The sequence below is a fragment of the Juglans regia genome, chromosome 2 (assembly GCF_001411555.2).
Source record: "Juglans regia cultivar Chandler chromosome 2, Walnut 2.0, whole genome shotgun sequence".
NCBI lineage: Eukaryota > Viridiplantae > Streptophyta > Magnoliopsida > Fagales > Juglandaceae > Juglans > Juglans regia.
Genome location: NC_049902.1, coordinates 30,638,605 through 30,655,026, shown reverse-complemented (window position 1 = coordinate 30,655,026; position 16,422 = coordinate 30,638,605). Strand labels below are relative to the sequence as shown.

The following is a 16,422-nucleotide window of genomic DNA, read 5'->3' as shown; positions in this document are numbered from 1 at the left end:
ATCACCACGTGGCTTCTCTTTCCGTATGTCCTTTTTCCTTTGTTTTGGGAAATTGAAGTACTAATCATTGTTTTTCAACCTTTAATTTTTATATATATATATATATATATATATATATATATATATATGATATATTCTTCTACTAGGCGACTGTTGTGAGCCGTCCTTGGCCTACATTGGCGTGTGAAAGAAGTGATAATATAAAATAGTACAAATCAATAGAGTAATAGCTTCCCAAAAATAATGGGATTTTCTTCCCTTTTATAACCCTTCTCCTTTTTCTAAACATAAGAATGATTCAAGAAAGTTATAATACCATGCAGAGAGCTATGCTATATGCCTAACATTTGAAAACAAGGGTATATTTTGCACAGAGCTATGGAACAATCAGTTTAGATCTCTCTCTCTCTCTCTCTCTCTCTCCACCAGCATTTTAGTAATAGCTACTATAAAGGCAAGCAAGGCATATGCAGTAGGGGGGGTATGGCTTGTGAAAGTGGGATTACAGGGAGATGAGGTAGCAGTAGCATATATAGCACTTTTTTCCACAAGTTGCGTATATATGTATTGGCATTACAGTCTGCAGATATGACTGTAGCAAAAAGCTTTGTAAAAAGGATAGAGGTAGCAGCTAACTCTTATCTACTTACTGAAATAGTTATACGTACGTACACATCTATCTACTGCATGTATATATGTCCTGATCTTCTTTGTTTTCAGATAAATGGGGTGGGTTTCCTGACTCTGCTACATGAGTTGCTTTTGCTTTCGATGATCAACAGCTCACCCAGACGGAAACTTTGCTGTATTCCCACGTTTTGTTTGCGCTCGGTACAAAAAAAAGACCCTGAGAATTAGGTGAAATTTGTTTGGAGGATACCTTCCAAAATGAATGAATACTGACAAATAAATTAAGAAAAATTCTATTTACAAGCCTCATACACCACACACCATTCTTTTTATGATTTATTTAATTTTATTCTCTTATTAAATATGTAGTATATGAATTATGAGTAGAATAATATTTCTTGTTTTAAGAATAATAAAATCAAAAAAAACTTTAAAAAAATTTTAAAAAAATAAAAAAATTTTGGTGTGTGGTGTATGGGCTTATGAATAGCAATGCTCATAAATTAATAGTCACTTCTCCCACCTCCACCACTTTTCCGTACAAATTAAAATGTGAGCTTGTCCCCTGAGTTGGATTCTCTCTCAATTTTGCCACTATATCCTCTAATTCATGTTATTAATTATTCATCACTTTAAGTACTGTTCTTTAAGGGTACATCAGCATACACACAAACCCAACTAGTTTATGAAGAAAACGTATGTTTTATCTTCCTCTCATAAATCTTTTGTTTCGATCTGTTTTTGGCATGACTTGAAAGTAATGCATGAGTTCATTGAGTTGGGAGGATGGAGCCAATTAAGAGCATAATCAGACAGGACATTATACTTAAATTAAGGTGATTGTTGAACTTTAGAGCTCAGTGTAGGGGTCTAAAAAGTAGATTCATAGGGCTTTGAAATTGGATGGGAATGGGACCCTGGACACTGCTTAAGAGAAAAGCCAAAATGAATTGGGAGATTTGGAGATTCACATTGTGATTGCTGGTGCGAAGATAACGATATTAGCAGAGACACAAGTCAGATAGGTGGGTCATGTTGGCATGTGGGGATGTCTGGTGTTCTTGTACCTAACACAAAATATCCTTATAAATCTGAAGTGATCCATCTCTTCTCTATGAAAGTTATGTTACACTGTCTCCACCAATGTCAAGCTCTTCAACTCTCTCTCTCTCTCTCAAACTCAACAGTGTGTATATAAGATATGCAGATCAGGAAAACATGATCATCTCGCGCTAGCTCTTGATGATATATTATTTCTTTGCTCATGGATCTCCAAGGAAAGTGACCCTTTTATTGCTTTTACCCAAAAGTCTTCTGTCTAAGAAAATGACCATGTCAATATATATTAATTTCGATTATTTTAATTTCTTTTCTGTTTAAACTTTTTCTGATTTAGATGTATGCAGATCATGCATGGGGTGTGGTTGGATTCACTAACAAATTAAAGCTGTTTTTATGTAGCACTATGAGTGACCCATCTCTTAATTGAGTTCAATTTTCTGTTGTAATCCATTTTTTCAATGCGTATTTGTTGATTCTCAAATTAAACGTCTATATCCACTATCCAGCTCTATTGAAAATCTTTGGCATAGCATGAGTGTTTTAGCTAAAAGCTAAATCTACAATAATATTGGTCTACCCGAAAGCCAGAATTAGAAATGTTTTAGTTACAAATAGATCCTATAAAAATAAATTCTCAAATTGATGTGACTTGATGTGGTACATTAGATTGTAAAATTATTTTTATTGTAAAATAGATTTAACGTATCATATGAAGTCATGTCACTTTTGTGGATTCATTTCTAGAGACCAAGTTGTGCACGTTAAGGAATATATGAGACTAGCTAGAGAGAGTATTATAAGCCGAATCCATAAACCCACATCCTCTAGCTAATGATTGATTAAAGATGGGGTATATAATACTTACAATTACAATAAACTCTTGCCGTTAGAAATACTCTTTTCATACTGTTACACCAATATCTCTCTTATAGGTAGTTAATATTATACTCTGATGGGTAATTTGTACATACTGCAACCAGAAATATTAGGCATAATATGCATAAATATGGAGAATTGCTAAATTTATAACCTAAGGTGAGTTATTGCGATATATATACTTTTACAACAAAAATTATTTTTCAATTTAACATGTCATGTCAAACCATATTCATTTATAAATTTTTCTCTAAGATTACTTTATAAATTAAGCATTTCTACATGAGTATGTTATATTAAAAGAATGTATGTTATATGAGTATGCTATATTAAAAGAAGAAAAATTTTATTTATCATCTTCACGCACCACACACCACATACAACACTTTTTTTTTTTTTTTTTTTTTAATTTTGTTCTCTTACAGGTTTTGGACATATTTTAAAATCGAATCAGTATATACCGGTTTTGAGATTTGAAGAACCGATACCGCATCAATTAAACCTCTAAACAGGTACTTCCAGTTTTATCAATTCCGGTCCAATTCAATCCCCTTTTTCCAGTATATTATATATATATATTTAGTATATATAATATAATATATATTATAATATAGTGATAATATATTATAATATATAGTGATATAGTATTAGTATAACTACTATACTATAGACTATAGTGATAATATATAGTTATTTATATAAAATTTAATGTTATATTAATTAGTAATTTATCATATAATATAAAATTATTTTATATAAAATTATATATATTATATATAAAAATTATATATAATATAAAGAATTATATAAAAAATATTTTATAAAATATAAAAAATTAATATATATATATGAATTGATCCGATCCGATTGGATTCGGTATTAAAAAAGAAAAATTAGAGGTCCGGTTTCGATCGGTCTGATTCGATTTACCGGTTCATTAGTTTATTTTTTTTATCCCTAATGTGTAGCAAAGCTCTTAAAAGAATGTCCGTCAAGCCTCCTGATTGCCAATGCCTTACCATATGTGTATTTAACAAGCTGGGGAACCATAGTACAGTCCGTGTTTAATGGTCTTTATTGTGAACTTGGGCCAATTTAGAGACCCTATGGGACGAGCATAAGCATAGTCAGTGACCTGAGCTATCAACCCTAACCCTATAAAAGTCCAGCAGCTGCATCTGTGTTTCAAATCCACCATTTGTACGCATGAGCCAGCCCATGAGCTCGTTCCCAGTTCACAATCATCTGCAGATCCATCAATACTCATTGGAGCATATACTGTTCACATACTGATAGATGCTTTAGTCATGATAATATATGTTTTAAAATTCTTTCTATACTTATTAAAAGAGCATTGCTATTCATAAGCCCATACACCACACATCAAATTTTTTTTATTTTTTTAAAATTTTTTTAAAGTTTATTTTGGTTTTATTATTCTTAAAATAATTAAATTATTCAACTCATAATCCATATACTACACATTTGATAAGAGAATAAAATTAAAGAAATCATAAAAAAGTTGGTGTGTGGTGTATGAGGCTTAAGAATAGAATTTTTCTTATTAAAAATATGACTAATAAAATTATATTAGGAATTTATTTTATTTTTTCTTTGTATTCATTTCTTTCTGAAAAGGATCCTTTCTATATATATATATATATATATATATATATATATATATATTATTGTTGTAGTTTGATCCTAACATAGTATTTTCACTATTTTGAAGAAGCTAATAAATTCTACATTTGGGCTTTTGTCTACGTGGCTTTTTGTCATACAATCTAGTACTAATCAACTATCATAAATGTTTTTTTTTTATTTATTTATTTCATTGAAGATTTTTTTTTTTTTTTTTCCCCTATCAGGGCTTCTTTTGTTCGATTTATTCCAAGACACCTCGATACTGACTCTGAATGATGTCTCGAAGAAATCCGAAAAAAGAACCGAAAAGAAACGAAACAAATCGATAAGCAGCTTGCTTTGTAATATTGTGAACTTTAAAGCATTTGAATAGTTAGACAAGGACATAGGGACAATCATAGTTTATGCTTGGGGGTGACCATAATTCCAAACGTGGGTCAGGAGCAGCCACCATCATCATATTACCTCACCATTTTTTGTGGATTTGGAAAGAAAACAGTAGGCCACTAAGATAAATATCATAATATTCCAAATGCATAGAATCCCCATGTTGATAGGATCCTCCTTTGGATTAGCTACATGCCAACCATTTCAGGGCCTACCCTCTGCAAATATTTGTTCTTTTTATCCCTCAAATTAAACCCAGAAGAGAAGTGTTTTGTGAGAGTGAGAAAGGAAGACCACATCACAGCCTTTAATGAAAAGGAGCTTAGCTCATGTAAGCCAAGGCTCCCTTTGTCCAAACTCCACCATTGGTACTCATTTTAAGTTGAACAAACTGATTTACCATCTCATTTATGTGCCCTTACTTTCACTTTTACCTTTGGTATCTGGCTTTAATACGATTTTGAACACAACAGTAAGTCGACTTTGGAATTTGTTGGTCAAATATATATATATATGGAAATCTCTCGACAGTAACTACTGTTTGGTGGTACAAGATTTATCGTGTAAAAAATAACCAAAATCAGATAGAGATCCGGTTCTAATGAGTGATGCCAGGGGAGGGGAGGGGAGGGGAGGGTGACATTTGAGTGTAGACGCTCAGAATTAACATTCTTTCCGAGGGGTATACAAAGCTCCAATCAATCAAAAGTGTTGGAGACATAAGGAATCATTGTAGTTTATAACAGAAATAAACAAGTCTTATGAATGGACAGCATTGGAGCCTGTGGTGACCATGACTCTCTCAACAACGTGTAAACGCATGTCTTACTTCATCTGCAAATGATGACAGATTATGTATATCTTTAGGCAATTAGGAGCACTCAGGCCATTTTGATTACAAAAAAAGTCCCATTCCCACCCGTCGAAGCAACGAACCACACGGGATATTGTTGCTCATTCTGCAAGCATAAAAAACAAAGGAATCCCACGCAAACAATTACTCATTTGTAGGATCTCTCTCTCTCTCTCTCGCCCGTTCCTATAAAGACAGTTCCAAAGCCGCATATTATAAGGCCGAAGTCACCAAGAGGAAGAGCCAAGAGCCAATCTGGACGCAACAGTGCAACACTCGGGCGCGCACAAACAGAACAGATACTTTGGACTCGTCTCTCCCACATTAAATTGCTTCCTCAGTAGTCAGTAGTTCAGTCCCTCTCTTGTTTTCCTGTCTCTTTCTCGATCACCTGTCTCGTTTCCATCGCCATTTTTTTTAATAATATTCTCTCTCTGTCTGTCTGTGCCGTTCTCTGATGCCAACGTCATAAACAAACTGACAACAACCCCACACACCATTAACGCCTGCATTTCATGGCTGCGGCAACTACAACCACTACTCACCTTAAAGCCCAAACCCAACACACCAAGCCCAAACGCCGCAAGTGCCGCGAGACTACCATCTCCGCTACTGCCACTTCCGACTCTACAGGACACTCCTCTCGGAAGCTCGACCCGCCCACCATTCAAACCCCTGACCACAACCCCTGGTGCTATCCCGCTTCGAAACCCGTCCCAAGTCCTCCACCTCCTCCACCATCTCCTCCGCCTCAACCTTCGAATCCCCGACGTGCAACGAACTCGAAACAGGACCCCATTAACTCGTCCTCATTTTCATCATCTTCGCCTTCCGATTCACCATCGACCTTCAGGATCAGATTCTCTCCGGGTAGTCTATCGCCGGTCATGGACTTTACACCCACCACAATGAACGACCGGGATACGTTTTCTTCCGGCTTTACCAAATTTAACTCGGTCCTCACCGCCGGGCTTCTCAACCCAATGTCACCACCTCCTCCACCCGACAAGGTGATCCGATCCAGTCCGACCCTTCTCGAAATGATGGCCAGCGAGCTCGATCTCCATCATTCCAGAACCCAGATCCCACCCCAAAACGCCGTCGTACCAGTCCCCAAACCGCAACTCACCCAAATCTCACCCCAGGACCAGCAAGCCCTGACAATGCAGCGAATCTCCGAGATCTTATCGACCCGCAGCCCTGGAAACCATTTCAACGACTCGACCTCGAGCGACATAAAGCTCACCTTGAGCTCCAAGGATGGCGTCAGTGTCTCCGTGAATCTCCACCGTCAGATTCTCGTCGCGCACAGCCGGTTCTTTTCGATCAAGTTGTCTGAGCTGTGGACGAAGCCGCAGAGATTAGCAGGGTCGCCGTACGTCGTGGAGATTGCGGACTGTGACGACGTCGAGGTTTACATCGAAACCTTGAGGTTGATGTACTGTAAGGATCTGAGGAAGAAGCTTATGAAAGAGGATGTTCTCAGAGTTCTTGGCATCTTAAAGGTAATGTTTCTTTTTCTGTTCCAAGGTTTTTAGCCTCTGTTTCATTGCTGACAGACTCTAGGAATAGACGGATTTGTCATATTAAAAGAAACTGTGGGTTTTAGGAAATGCTGCCTGAGAGTTGCGAAAGATATAACATTTGCGCTTAATTATATGCGTTTGGGCTGTCTTGAAATGGGACCCAAACTGTTTGTGTTCTTGTCTAGGTATCGGCTGCAATTGGGTTTGATGCTGGGGTTTTGTCTTGCTTGGAGTACTTAGAAGCTGCGCCGTGGGCTGAGGATGAAGAAGAGAAGGTGGCTTCGTTATTGTCAGAACTCCGCCTTGACAGTGTCGGAGCTGGGGAAGTTTTGAAAAGGGTTTCAATTGACGTTGCTAATGGAGCTGATGATGGTAAAGACAATGAAGAAGTGCTGCTTAAACTTTTACATGTAGTTCTTGAAGGTAAAGACGAGAAGGCAAGGCGAGAAATGAAGGGGTTGGTATCGAAGATGCTTCGTGAGAATTCTTCGCAGAATGACCTTCGGAAAGAATCATTGTACTCGGCTTGTGATGGGTGTTTGCAATTGCTTCGCCACAATTTTATGCAGGCAGCCGGGTCGCACTTACAGGATGTGGGCCAGATTGCGCGACAAGCAGATAATTTACATTGGATTTTGGATATTCTGATCGATAGGCAGATAGCTGAGGATTTTTTGAGAACATGGGCATCACAATCTGAATTGTCTGCTGCACATTCTAAAGTGGCCGCAGTTCATAGGTTCGAGGTTAGCAGAGTTACAGCACGGCTATTTGTTGGGATTGGGAAGGGGCAGCTATTGGCTTCTAAAGATGTGAGGTGCTTGCTACTGAGGACATGGCTAGAGCCATTTTATGATGATTTTGGATGGATGAGGAGGGCATCAAGAGGCCTTGACCGTCACTTAATAGAAGATGGTCTTAGTAACACCATTCTCACTCTGCCTCTCTCTTGGCAACAGGATATTTTGCTTGCTTGGTTTAATCGTTTCCTGAATTCGGGTGAAGATTGTCCAAACATACAAAGAGGTTTTGAAGTTTGGTGGAGGAGGGCTTTTTGGAGACGAAATGGTGAGCAGGAAAGACAACGACCATTGCGAATTACAACTGCAACTGTTGACAACTAGAAGTCACTACTACTTCCACAATTCCGGAGAGGTTGGTGCTCTTATGGGTCTTTTGACATCCATTACTTTTATGTGTTCTCACTTTGGTTCTGATCCTTCATTAACGGTCATATGTTTTGTTTGTCGTCTTCCTTTCTAAACCTGGACGTCTAGCTTTCTAAACTGGGACGGACAGTTCTTTGTCATCAAGGAGTTAATTACGTTGAGATGTATGCTGTATTTGCCTTCACTTTGAAGAAGCCAGGTTTAGCCTGGAAGAAGATAAAGAGACCTGTGGGTGCAACTCCCCTTAGCTTGTTGAGAAGTGAACGGAGTAAAATTGGTTGCTCTTTTCAGTTTCATACTAAAACTGATTGTCTAATTGGAGGATTAACTCCCTCGAAGAAGAGTACGTGTATGTTAGTCAACCACAATCAATTGCCATGGGCCTGTACACTTCCAGGATTAGTGCTAATAAAAAATCAATTGCCAAATGACAGATGTGTGGACTTGCTAGGCATGGTATTTTAGTCACCATTGAAGTCATAATGCAACAGAACACGTACTGGTTATATCCAGTGTAGTTCTTTGAATATTACATTCCCTTACACAAAGCACATCTGTCGACACAAGACAATCTAGTAAGCTATGCATGTCCTACTTATTTCTGATATATCTCCGCTCATTATCCAAATGCCCCTGTTCCATTTGCTCCGTCTGGAAAGTTGATTAACCTTGAGTTCTCTAATTTCTTAGAGAACTCTTTTTTGTATGGAAGTAAGATTCATCTTTATTCTCTGAACAAGTAAATTCGGAACATTTTGCTCCAACAAATGCTTTTAGCTGTCTCTCTGCATGTCCCTTCCCAGATTTACGAACCATACATATTCCTTGTGATTTATGTCTCATTTATCTGATATACGATGACCATTTGATTGGTTGAGATTTGGTCAAATTTGAGGCTGCATGTTATAAGAACGTTTGGAGCTTACAAGAGTTGTAGAACTAAGATGTCCATCTATAGTAGTGATGGAAACAACATAAATGATGGATACTCTTATATGATTTCTCTCCTTTTGGTCTGGGTGAATGCTGGAATGTGGCAAAGTATTTTTGACCTTTTTCGGGAGTGCATATTCTTAGGAATAGCTTATGCAAGGTTTTTTCTGTTGGTATATGACTTGGTAGCTTTCGAGATTCCCATTCAACTCTATACGCAATGCATATTTGCAATATTGGGGACACCTTCTTGCATTTCCTGTGAGATAACTTTGGTGTGGTTTTTATTGCTCTGCTCTTATGCGATAACTTTCACCTTATCAAAACGCCCTTATCAAAACGCCCCTTGTTCCGTGGCCTTGGCTCGTTAAAACATTTGGTGTTAGGCGCGTTCGGGTTAAAACGTTGGAATGAATTGGCCTCCTCAACTTCGGTTTTTTCGAGCTCAATAGCTCTTGTAATTACGACTAACCCACCAAATGCCAATTATATTTCCCCAATCAGTAGACACCACCACGTGTTGCAAATGTACCACAAGATGGTTTGTAATATCATTTCATCTCGTCTAATTATTACGACTTTTCCAAACGCTCATACAAAATATAATAAATAACTTAATTTTTTTTCAAATTTTAAAATAAAAATAATTTAAAAAAATTATATTACATCAATATTTTATTTAACTTTTAACTTTCATTTCATCTCATTTGTGTAATCAGAAGTTTGTAAAAAGAAAAGGATAATGCTAGGGTGCACCCTAAATATGAATACCAATGCAAATGGTTTTTTTTTTTTTTTAAATTTATTTTTCCCCTTTTCTTTTAAATATTTTTTAAACATCCTTAATCACTAAGAAAAAAAATATATAAATTCATTAATAACCACTTTTTTAACTATTAAAAATAAAATAAAATATATGAATATACATACACATTTGATAGATACATTTAAGAAAATATTGGGGAACGAACAAACAGAAATAAAAGAAGTTTGTAGTTAAAATAAGTACTAAACAATAAAGGCGGGGGATGTAGCTCAGATGGTAGAGCGCTCGCTTAGCATGCGAGAGGTACGGGGATCGATACCCCGCATCTCCATATTTTAATTTTGTCCACTTTTTTCTTTACTTCTCTTTCTTTTCTCTCTCTTTCTTTTCTCTCCTTTTGTCCTTTCTTCCAGGAAGAAGTAGCAAATGCCTCAGATATTTATTTTCTTTTTGGAGCTTTGCAATAATTGCAGCTTAGGCATAAACAATAGTTGGTTGAAAAGATGGGTTGTTTCAGATCGACCTGCCAATTCGGACTGCAAGGTTGTACGTAGAGCTTCCAATATTGTAATGTACAATTTACAATCTTTCGGTCAGCTGTACTTAATTAATAAAAAGACTACAGTCTACAGATAGTGTGACTGTTGATGTTTTAGTCATTTGCTAATTCGTTAGTTTCAGTTTTCATTTCAGTTCATTGGAGGCAAATTAATGACAGTGAGTCATGTGTCCCATTTCAAGTCTCAAGACATCGCACATTTCTAAGGAAGAACCGTGCTACAGCCCCCGCTCCCTGTCCCGCTCTCAGTCCCGCTCAGTGTAAAATATAGTGTTTTTTTATTTTACTTTTTTATATATGTATTTTTTTAACACTATAAAATATTTTTTAAAAAAATAAAAAAATTATAATATCATTAAAAAACACTTACTTAATCATTAAGTAAAAAAAATATATATTAAAAAAATAAAAAAAAATATAGCGAGACCGGGAGCAGGACCGGGAGTGGTGAGAGTAGCATTATTCTTCTAAGGAATCCACTTTCTACGTGCTTTGGGTGTCTTCAGCATAACTAACTTTGTTTGATGGCCGTAGATGGTGTCATGCACCAAAAATGGGGACCATTGTCTACACTTTTATATTTGGAAAATGCTAATATGTCGTCTAGTTTTATCTTTTTATTTTGACAGTTTATATATTTAATTTTTTTTATTTAATAATTAAGGAAGTGACTTTTAGTGTATTTATATTTTTTTAAAAATATTTAAAAAGTACGAAAACAAAAAAAATAAAAAAATAAAATATAGAACTTGTATTACCAGCGGTCAAAGCTGGGCGGCATACTCGCATCACTTTTTATTATTTGGATACATATAGATATAATATCAATATGTAGATTCTTAAGGTATTTTGTGGATGATCTCGACTTTAAATACTTCATACGAGATAGATAGACATACATGATGGATGTTGTTGTATCTATTTTCTCCGAATTTTAGATAGATAAGATATAAGGAATCCTCATATATTCTGGTAGGACCATATCAAGCTTGGTGCATTGATGATTTCTACACAAGAAACAAAAGTTCTTAGATATTAGCCATGGAAATTGAAGTTTGACAAAATTTTCGTCCTTGGAATTAATGGTGGAGTCTGGTAGGGGACCAATCCGCTTCTTCAGGGTCCCAAATCATTTGTCCTTTAGGTTGAGGAATCTCTGAGTGTGATTGCGCCAATTGTTCATCTAAAAATATCTGTCTGTGAATTTCTGAGTGTGTGGCTATGCTTAATGCTTATTTATTTATCATGTTCATGGTCTTACAAATTGGGTCAATCAGTTAGCTGGGCTTCTGATTTTTGTTTGCCACTTTTTACAGCCCGCCCAAGTTCAGTAGTTAGTTTCCTATCCAATTCCCAGGCTGAGAGGGTTTTTGTTTTTGTTTTTATAAGGGGGGTGGGGTTCGAAACCGGATTTTTCATTTAAAGAATCGGATTATATGCCATCAGGCTCTTGACATCATGTTGAAAGGCTTAGGCTTGAGTCAATAAATTATACCCCTCCATTTGCTACTTATATATGTTATTTTTCAGAAATTAAGATGTCATTAGCCTTTCATTGAAAAAAAAGAGAAAGAAATGCACAATGCTATCTACATGTCTCCCCTAAAAACTAAAAAATCACCCTTTTGAAGTAGTTTTGTTTTCTCAATGATCATCTTGAGTTTCCTAAAATTAGTGCTTCATCATTTGCAGAAGAAACCAATCCCCATTTCCCCAATTAACATAGACAAATTATATATGTGTAAGACAATTTCATCCTCTCTCAACAACAAAACATTATTGGAAGGAAATTATTTATGAGCTATTATTTTATTATATTTTTCTGCTCAGTCTCATGTACAAAAAAAGGTTGTAGAGAAAAATCGAATGAGGACAGGTACAGATGCAGCATTAAGGGCAGGTTTGAGGGATGAAATAAAATTTTTGTATTTTGTTTTAATGTTTAAAATATTATGTTTTAGTATTATTATTGTATTGAAATTTGAAAAAGTTGAATTGAGATTTGAAAAAGTTGAATTGTTTATTATATTTTGTATGAGGATTTGAAAAATGTGTAATGATGAGATGAAATAAGATGAGAATTTTGTGTCTCATCCCCCCCCTCCCCCAAAAAAAAACCGCCCTAACACTCTCGTTTGGAGAGACTCGATCTTTACATAAGCTCTAGGAAATGAAGATACCATATCATGAGCCTTCTTTTTGGTATTTTGGCTTCAACAATCAAAGGTGATCGATCCGTTTAAACCATTGTCCCTTCTAATTTTACATGCCATAATCGAAGGTCATGAGTTTTGAAAATATTTACTATTTAAATGCTAGGTAGCTAGCTAGGCATGTAATGCTGATCCAAACTACTACTTTTGAAAAAAAAATAAGGAAAATACTCTAGCCATAAAGGGTTTATACAAAAACAATCACACAAATTGATGTGGCTTGATGTGATTCGTCAGATTATAAAGTTACTTTTATTATAAAGTAGATCTAACGAATCAAATGAATCCACATCAGTTTATGAGATTACTTTTGTATAATTCGTTTGTGTATGTAGCAGTACTAAAAAAATAAAGAATAATTTTACTCATCATTTCTACATATATCATACATTTATTTTTATTTTTTATCTTTTTTTTAATAAATATATGGTATAGGGATGATCGAGAGAAAAACATCAATTAGTTTAGCCCGAACAAGAAAAAAAAAAAAAATTTAAAACACCAATAATGTGAGGTGTCGGCAAGTAGTGGATAGCATTCCTAAAAAATAAATACCAAAACTATATGAGATTGGTGAAAGTTTGTCAGCAGCAATGCCATGGCAGGTACCTAGCTTTTCCTTGGCTGTGGAAGAACAAATTAAATACAGTACTGAAAATTGAACAGTCCTTTGCTTTCTTAAAAATAGTTATTTTTATATATTTTTTTTGTATATTTTATTAATGTGATTAGTTGTATTATTTTTTTAATATAAAATAATTTATTTTAACTAATTACATTAATGAAATGCTAAAACTCTTGTTTTATTTCCCAGTACAAATTGGATCCTATACATATTTTTCCTTAGCTTTTTATTCGGCCATTTATAAAACCAAGATCGATCCCAGGTCAAGCATGAAGTCTACCCAAGTAGAAAAAATAAAAAAAATAAAAATTAGATATATACCTACAAAACAGTAGCTGTCATTAAATTTGTCTCTTACAAAAAGGGCTTTCTTAATCACCCAATGGAAAAGGCCACCAAAGTCGCCAAGAAACTTCTTGTAATTGACAATACATAAAGATTATTCTAACAAGAGTATATACGATACGTGCAAGCTAGCTTTAATTAACTTATATACTTTTTTAAAATTTGAATATAAAAATCAGCCCAACAAGTTTAATATATTTATATATATATATATATATATGTATGTATGTATATGCTATGAGGGAGTAAAGAAAGAATGAAAAATAATAAATTCATTGCTAGCTGATCAGCAAGACATTATTAAGGAGTGATTTCAGAGATGAGTTGAGATGGTTTGTGAATAGTAAAATAAAAGTTAAATTATTTATTATATTTTATATGGAAATTTGAAAAATTTATTTTGAAATTTGAAAAAGTTAAATTATTTATTATATTTTATGTAAAAATTTAAAAAAATTATAATAATAAGATAAGATAAATTGAGATGAATTACGAACACATAATTCTCCATATAAGACAAAGATGCCTTAGGCTTCTATTTCTCTTGGTTTATTTTGTCACGTCTCTTGGCTTTAGTCCTGTCGGTGACTCATCTTTCGTGCAAGCCAAGGAGAGAATTCAAAATAATTTATAATATTATATCTAAGGGTGATTATTATATATATAATCTTTCAAACTTTGGAATATATTATAATTCTTAAATCTTTCTTTCTCCTTTGAAAATTGTAAGATTAAATTATAAATGGCATAATGCATGGGATATTAAATATTGCCTAGTTCAACTGAAATTTATTAAATATTAGTATTAATTCCATTACATTAATCTAACTCCCAGCTTGAGTAGTACTATTAATAATGTTTACTTCACATATATATCTCTTTCAGTTGAACTCAAGGCTCTTATAATTCTATTCCAGTACTATATAATATAAAATATAATGCACTTTCCATCACTCTTTATATATAATTAAGATCATTTCTTAATTTTTAAAAAATAATCCAATTTTGGTGGATAATATCATCTCATCGTATATATATAATAATGAAATAGGGATGATATATGATATATATAGTAGTATATATGTACAATTTTTCTTAATAAATAGTATATAATTTACTTTATGACTGTATTATTCTTCCGTTGAAATTCTAAAATTTAAATAAAAATTTGAAAGGTTTGTATTTTCCACGGAGACAGAAGGAAATTGGATCTTTGAATTTTTCTATGGTAGCGGTCGGGTTCATATAATATGCATGGCCTTCTAATAATTAATTAGATTCACACACGTCCTTGATCTGGTCTACACAGACAGACCCCACAAATTAAAGTAATTCAACTGCATGCATGCATGCATGCATGCCTGTACATGATCATGAGATTAGTCAATTGATCGAAGGCTAAGCTTAATTCTTTTCAAATAAAATATTACTTTGTTTCTACACTTAATTTCAATTCTCTATGTCCTAAAATATTTCTTGGGAGACACCTTCTTAATTATTCGTAGATGCATGCAGCAGTGTGATATAATATATCATAATCTTCTCCTCCTTTTTTTTTTTTTTTAATTTTATTTTTAGTGGATAACATGCATGCCAAGTAGTATATCATCTTTAATTTGTTGCACTCGATCGATCCCTCCTTGTCAACCTACCTACCATGCTCTATTAATATTGACAGCTTCTACCTTCTACCAATGTATGATTTTCATCTAAATATATGCATGCAGTCGTCAGTACCTTTCATGTATGCATGGTCGACATAGTACTCGATCATCCTAAATATATATATATAGATATATATTGTGAGAGATGACTAATCTCTCTCTCTCCCTTTTTTTTAGTGACCAGTAAGCTGTACGCAACAGTGCGTACATCGTTCTGAAGCATTATCTTACTACAACAAACATATCAACCTAGATTCATGTATTAGCAATCGTTCTCATGTCTGCTCATTTCTTAATACTTTGGCCATTTAAATATGGGACCAGACGAACATTTACCTCATTTAGTTCCTTTTTAAATGTTTATAATTGGGATCCAGCCATTGTTGTGAACATAACACTACACCCATAAACAACAATAACAAGAAAGACAGTAAAAATAAATGCAAAAATACATAAATCAAGCATACAAAATCACACGACACAAGAATTTACGTGATCATGCGACTCACCTACGTCTATGGAGTTGTAGAGGATTTTGTTCAGAGGAGATTACAACACATAGTAAGTTACAAGAATTTTACTCTACTCACACAATCTCAACTCCCTCTCTCTCTTTCTAGGGCTTTTTTCTCCCTCACTTACTCTCAAACTCCTCTTGCCTCTCCCTCTTTCAATCTTATCATATTTTTCCACTTTTAAACAGTACATATATAAAGGTCCTAGCGTGAGAAACCTAAGGTGGAAAAATCAAGGTTCTTCGCTCAAGCAGAATATCGAGCACATCGCCAAGGAACAATCTATGCAATATTCGCTCAAGCCAACCATCGAGCGCACCTCGTATGAACACTAGGGTTTTTACTTCGGTTGAGTCTACTGTCGCGTGCACCTCAAACGAACAAATTGTCTAAGCTTCGCTCGAGCAAATTGTCAAGCGTACCTCGAGTGAACTCTCTACTTAAATTTTACTCGAGCAACAATCGAGCGAACAATCTGCCTGAAGCTTTTCAGCTCTCAAACCAAGCTCCACACATATCCCACCAATCTCCCAGCCACTGCCTCCACCATCAGCCGTATCACCTCTGTAGCTCACAACTCATTTCTTCAAGCCAAAAGAAAAACTAAAGTCGAGCTCGACTTTAGTGTCTCACATTGATCACCTTCAGTCGG

The 16,422-nt window shown here is 34.8% G+C and overlaps 1 protein-coding gene and 1 non-coding gene across 2 annotated transcripts; both read left to right on the top strand.

Annotated features, from left to right (window-relative positions):
- The first annotated feature begins 5,444 nt into the window (after positions 1 to 5,444).
- LOC109014496 (BTB/POZ domain-containing protein At1g63850-like) lies at positions 5,445 to 8,578 on the top strand. Its single transcript, XM_018996988.2, has 3 exons — positions 5,445 to 6,960; positions 7,167 to 8,136; positions 8,259 to 8,578. Exons 1-2 carry the CDS (start codon positions 5,971 to 5,973, stop codon positions 8,103 to 8,105), a joined length of 1,929 nt encoding a protein of 642 aa, XP_018852533.1. The 5' UTR covers positions 5,445 to 5,970; the 3' UTR covers positions 8,106 to 8,136; positions 8,259 to 8,578.
- A 1,529-nt stretch (positions 8,579 to 10,107) lies between these two features.
- On the top strand, positions 10,108 to 10,180 carry TRNAA-AGC. Its single transcript has one exon. It is a non-coding gene; the product is annotated as a tRNA-Ala (tRNA).
- The last annotated feature ends 6,242 nt before the right edge of the window (positions 10,181 to 16,422 follow it).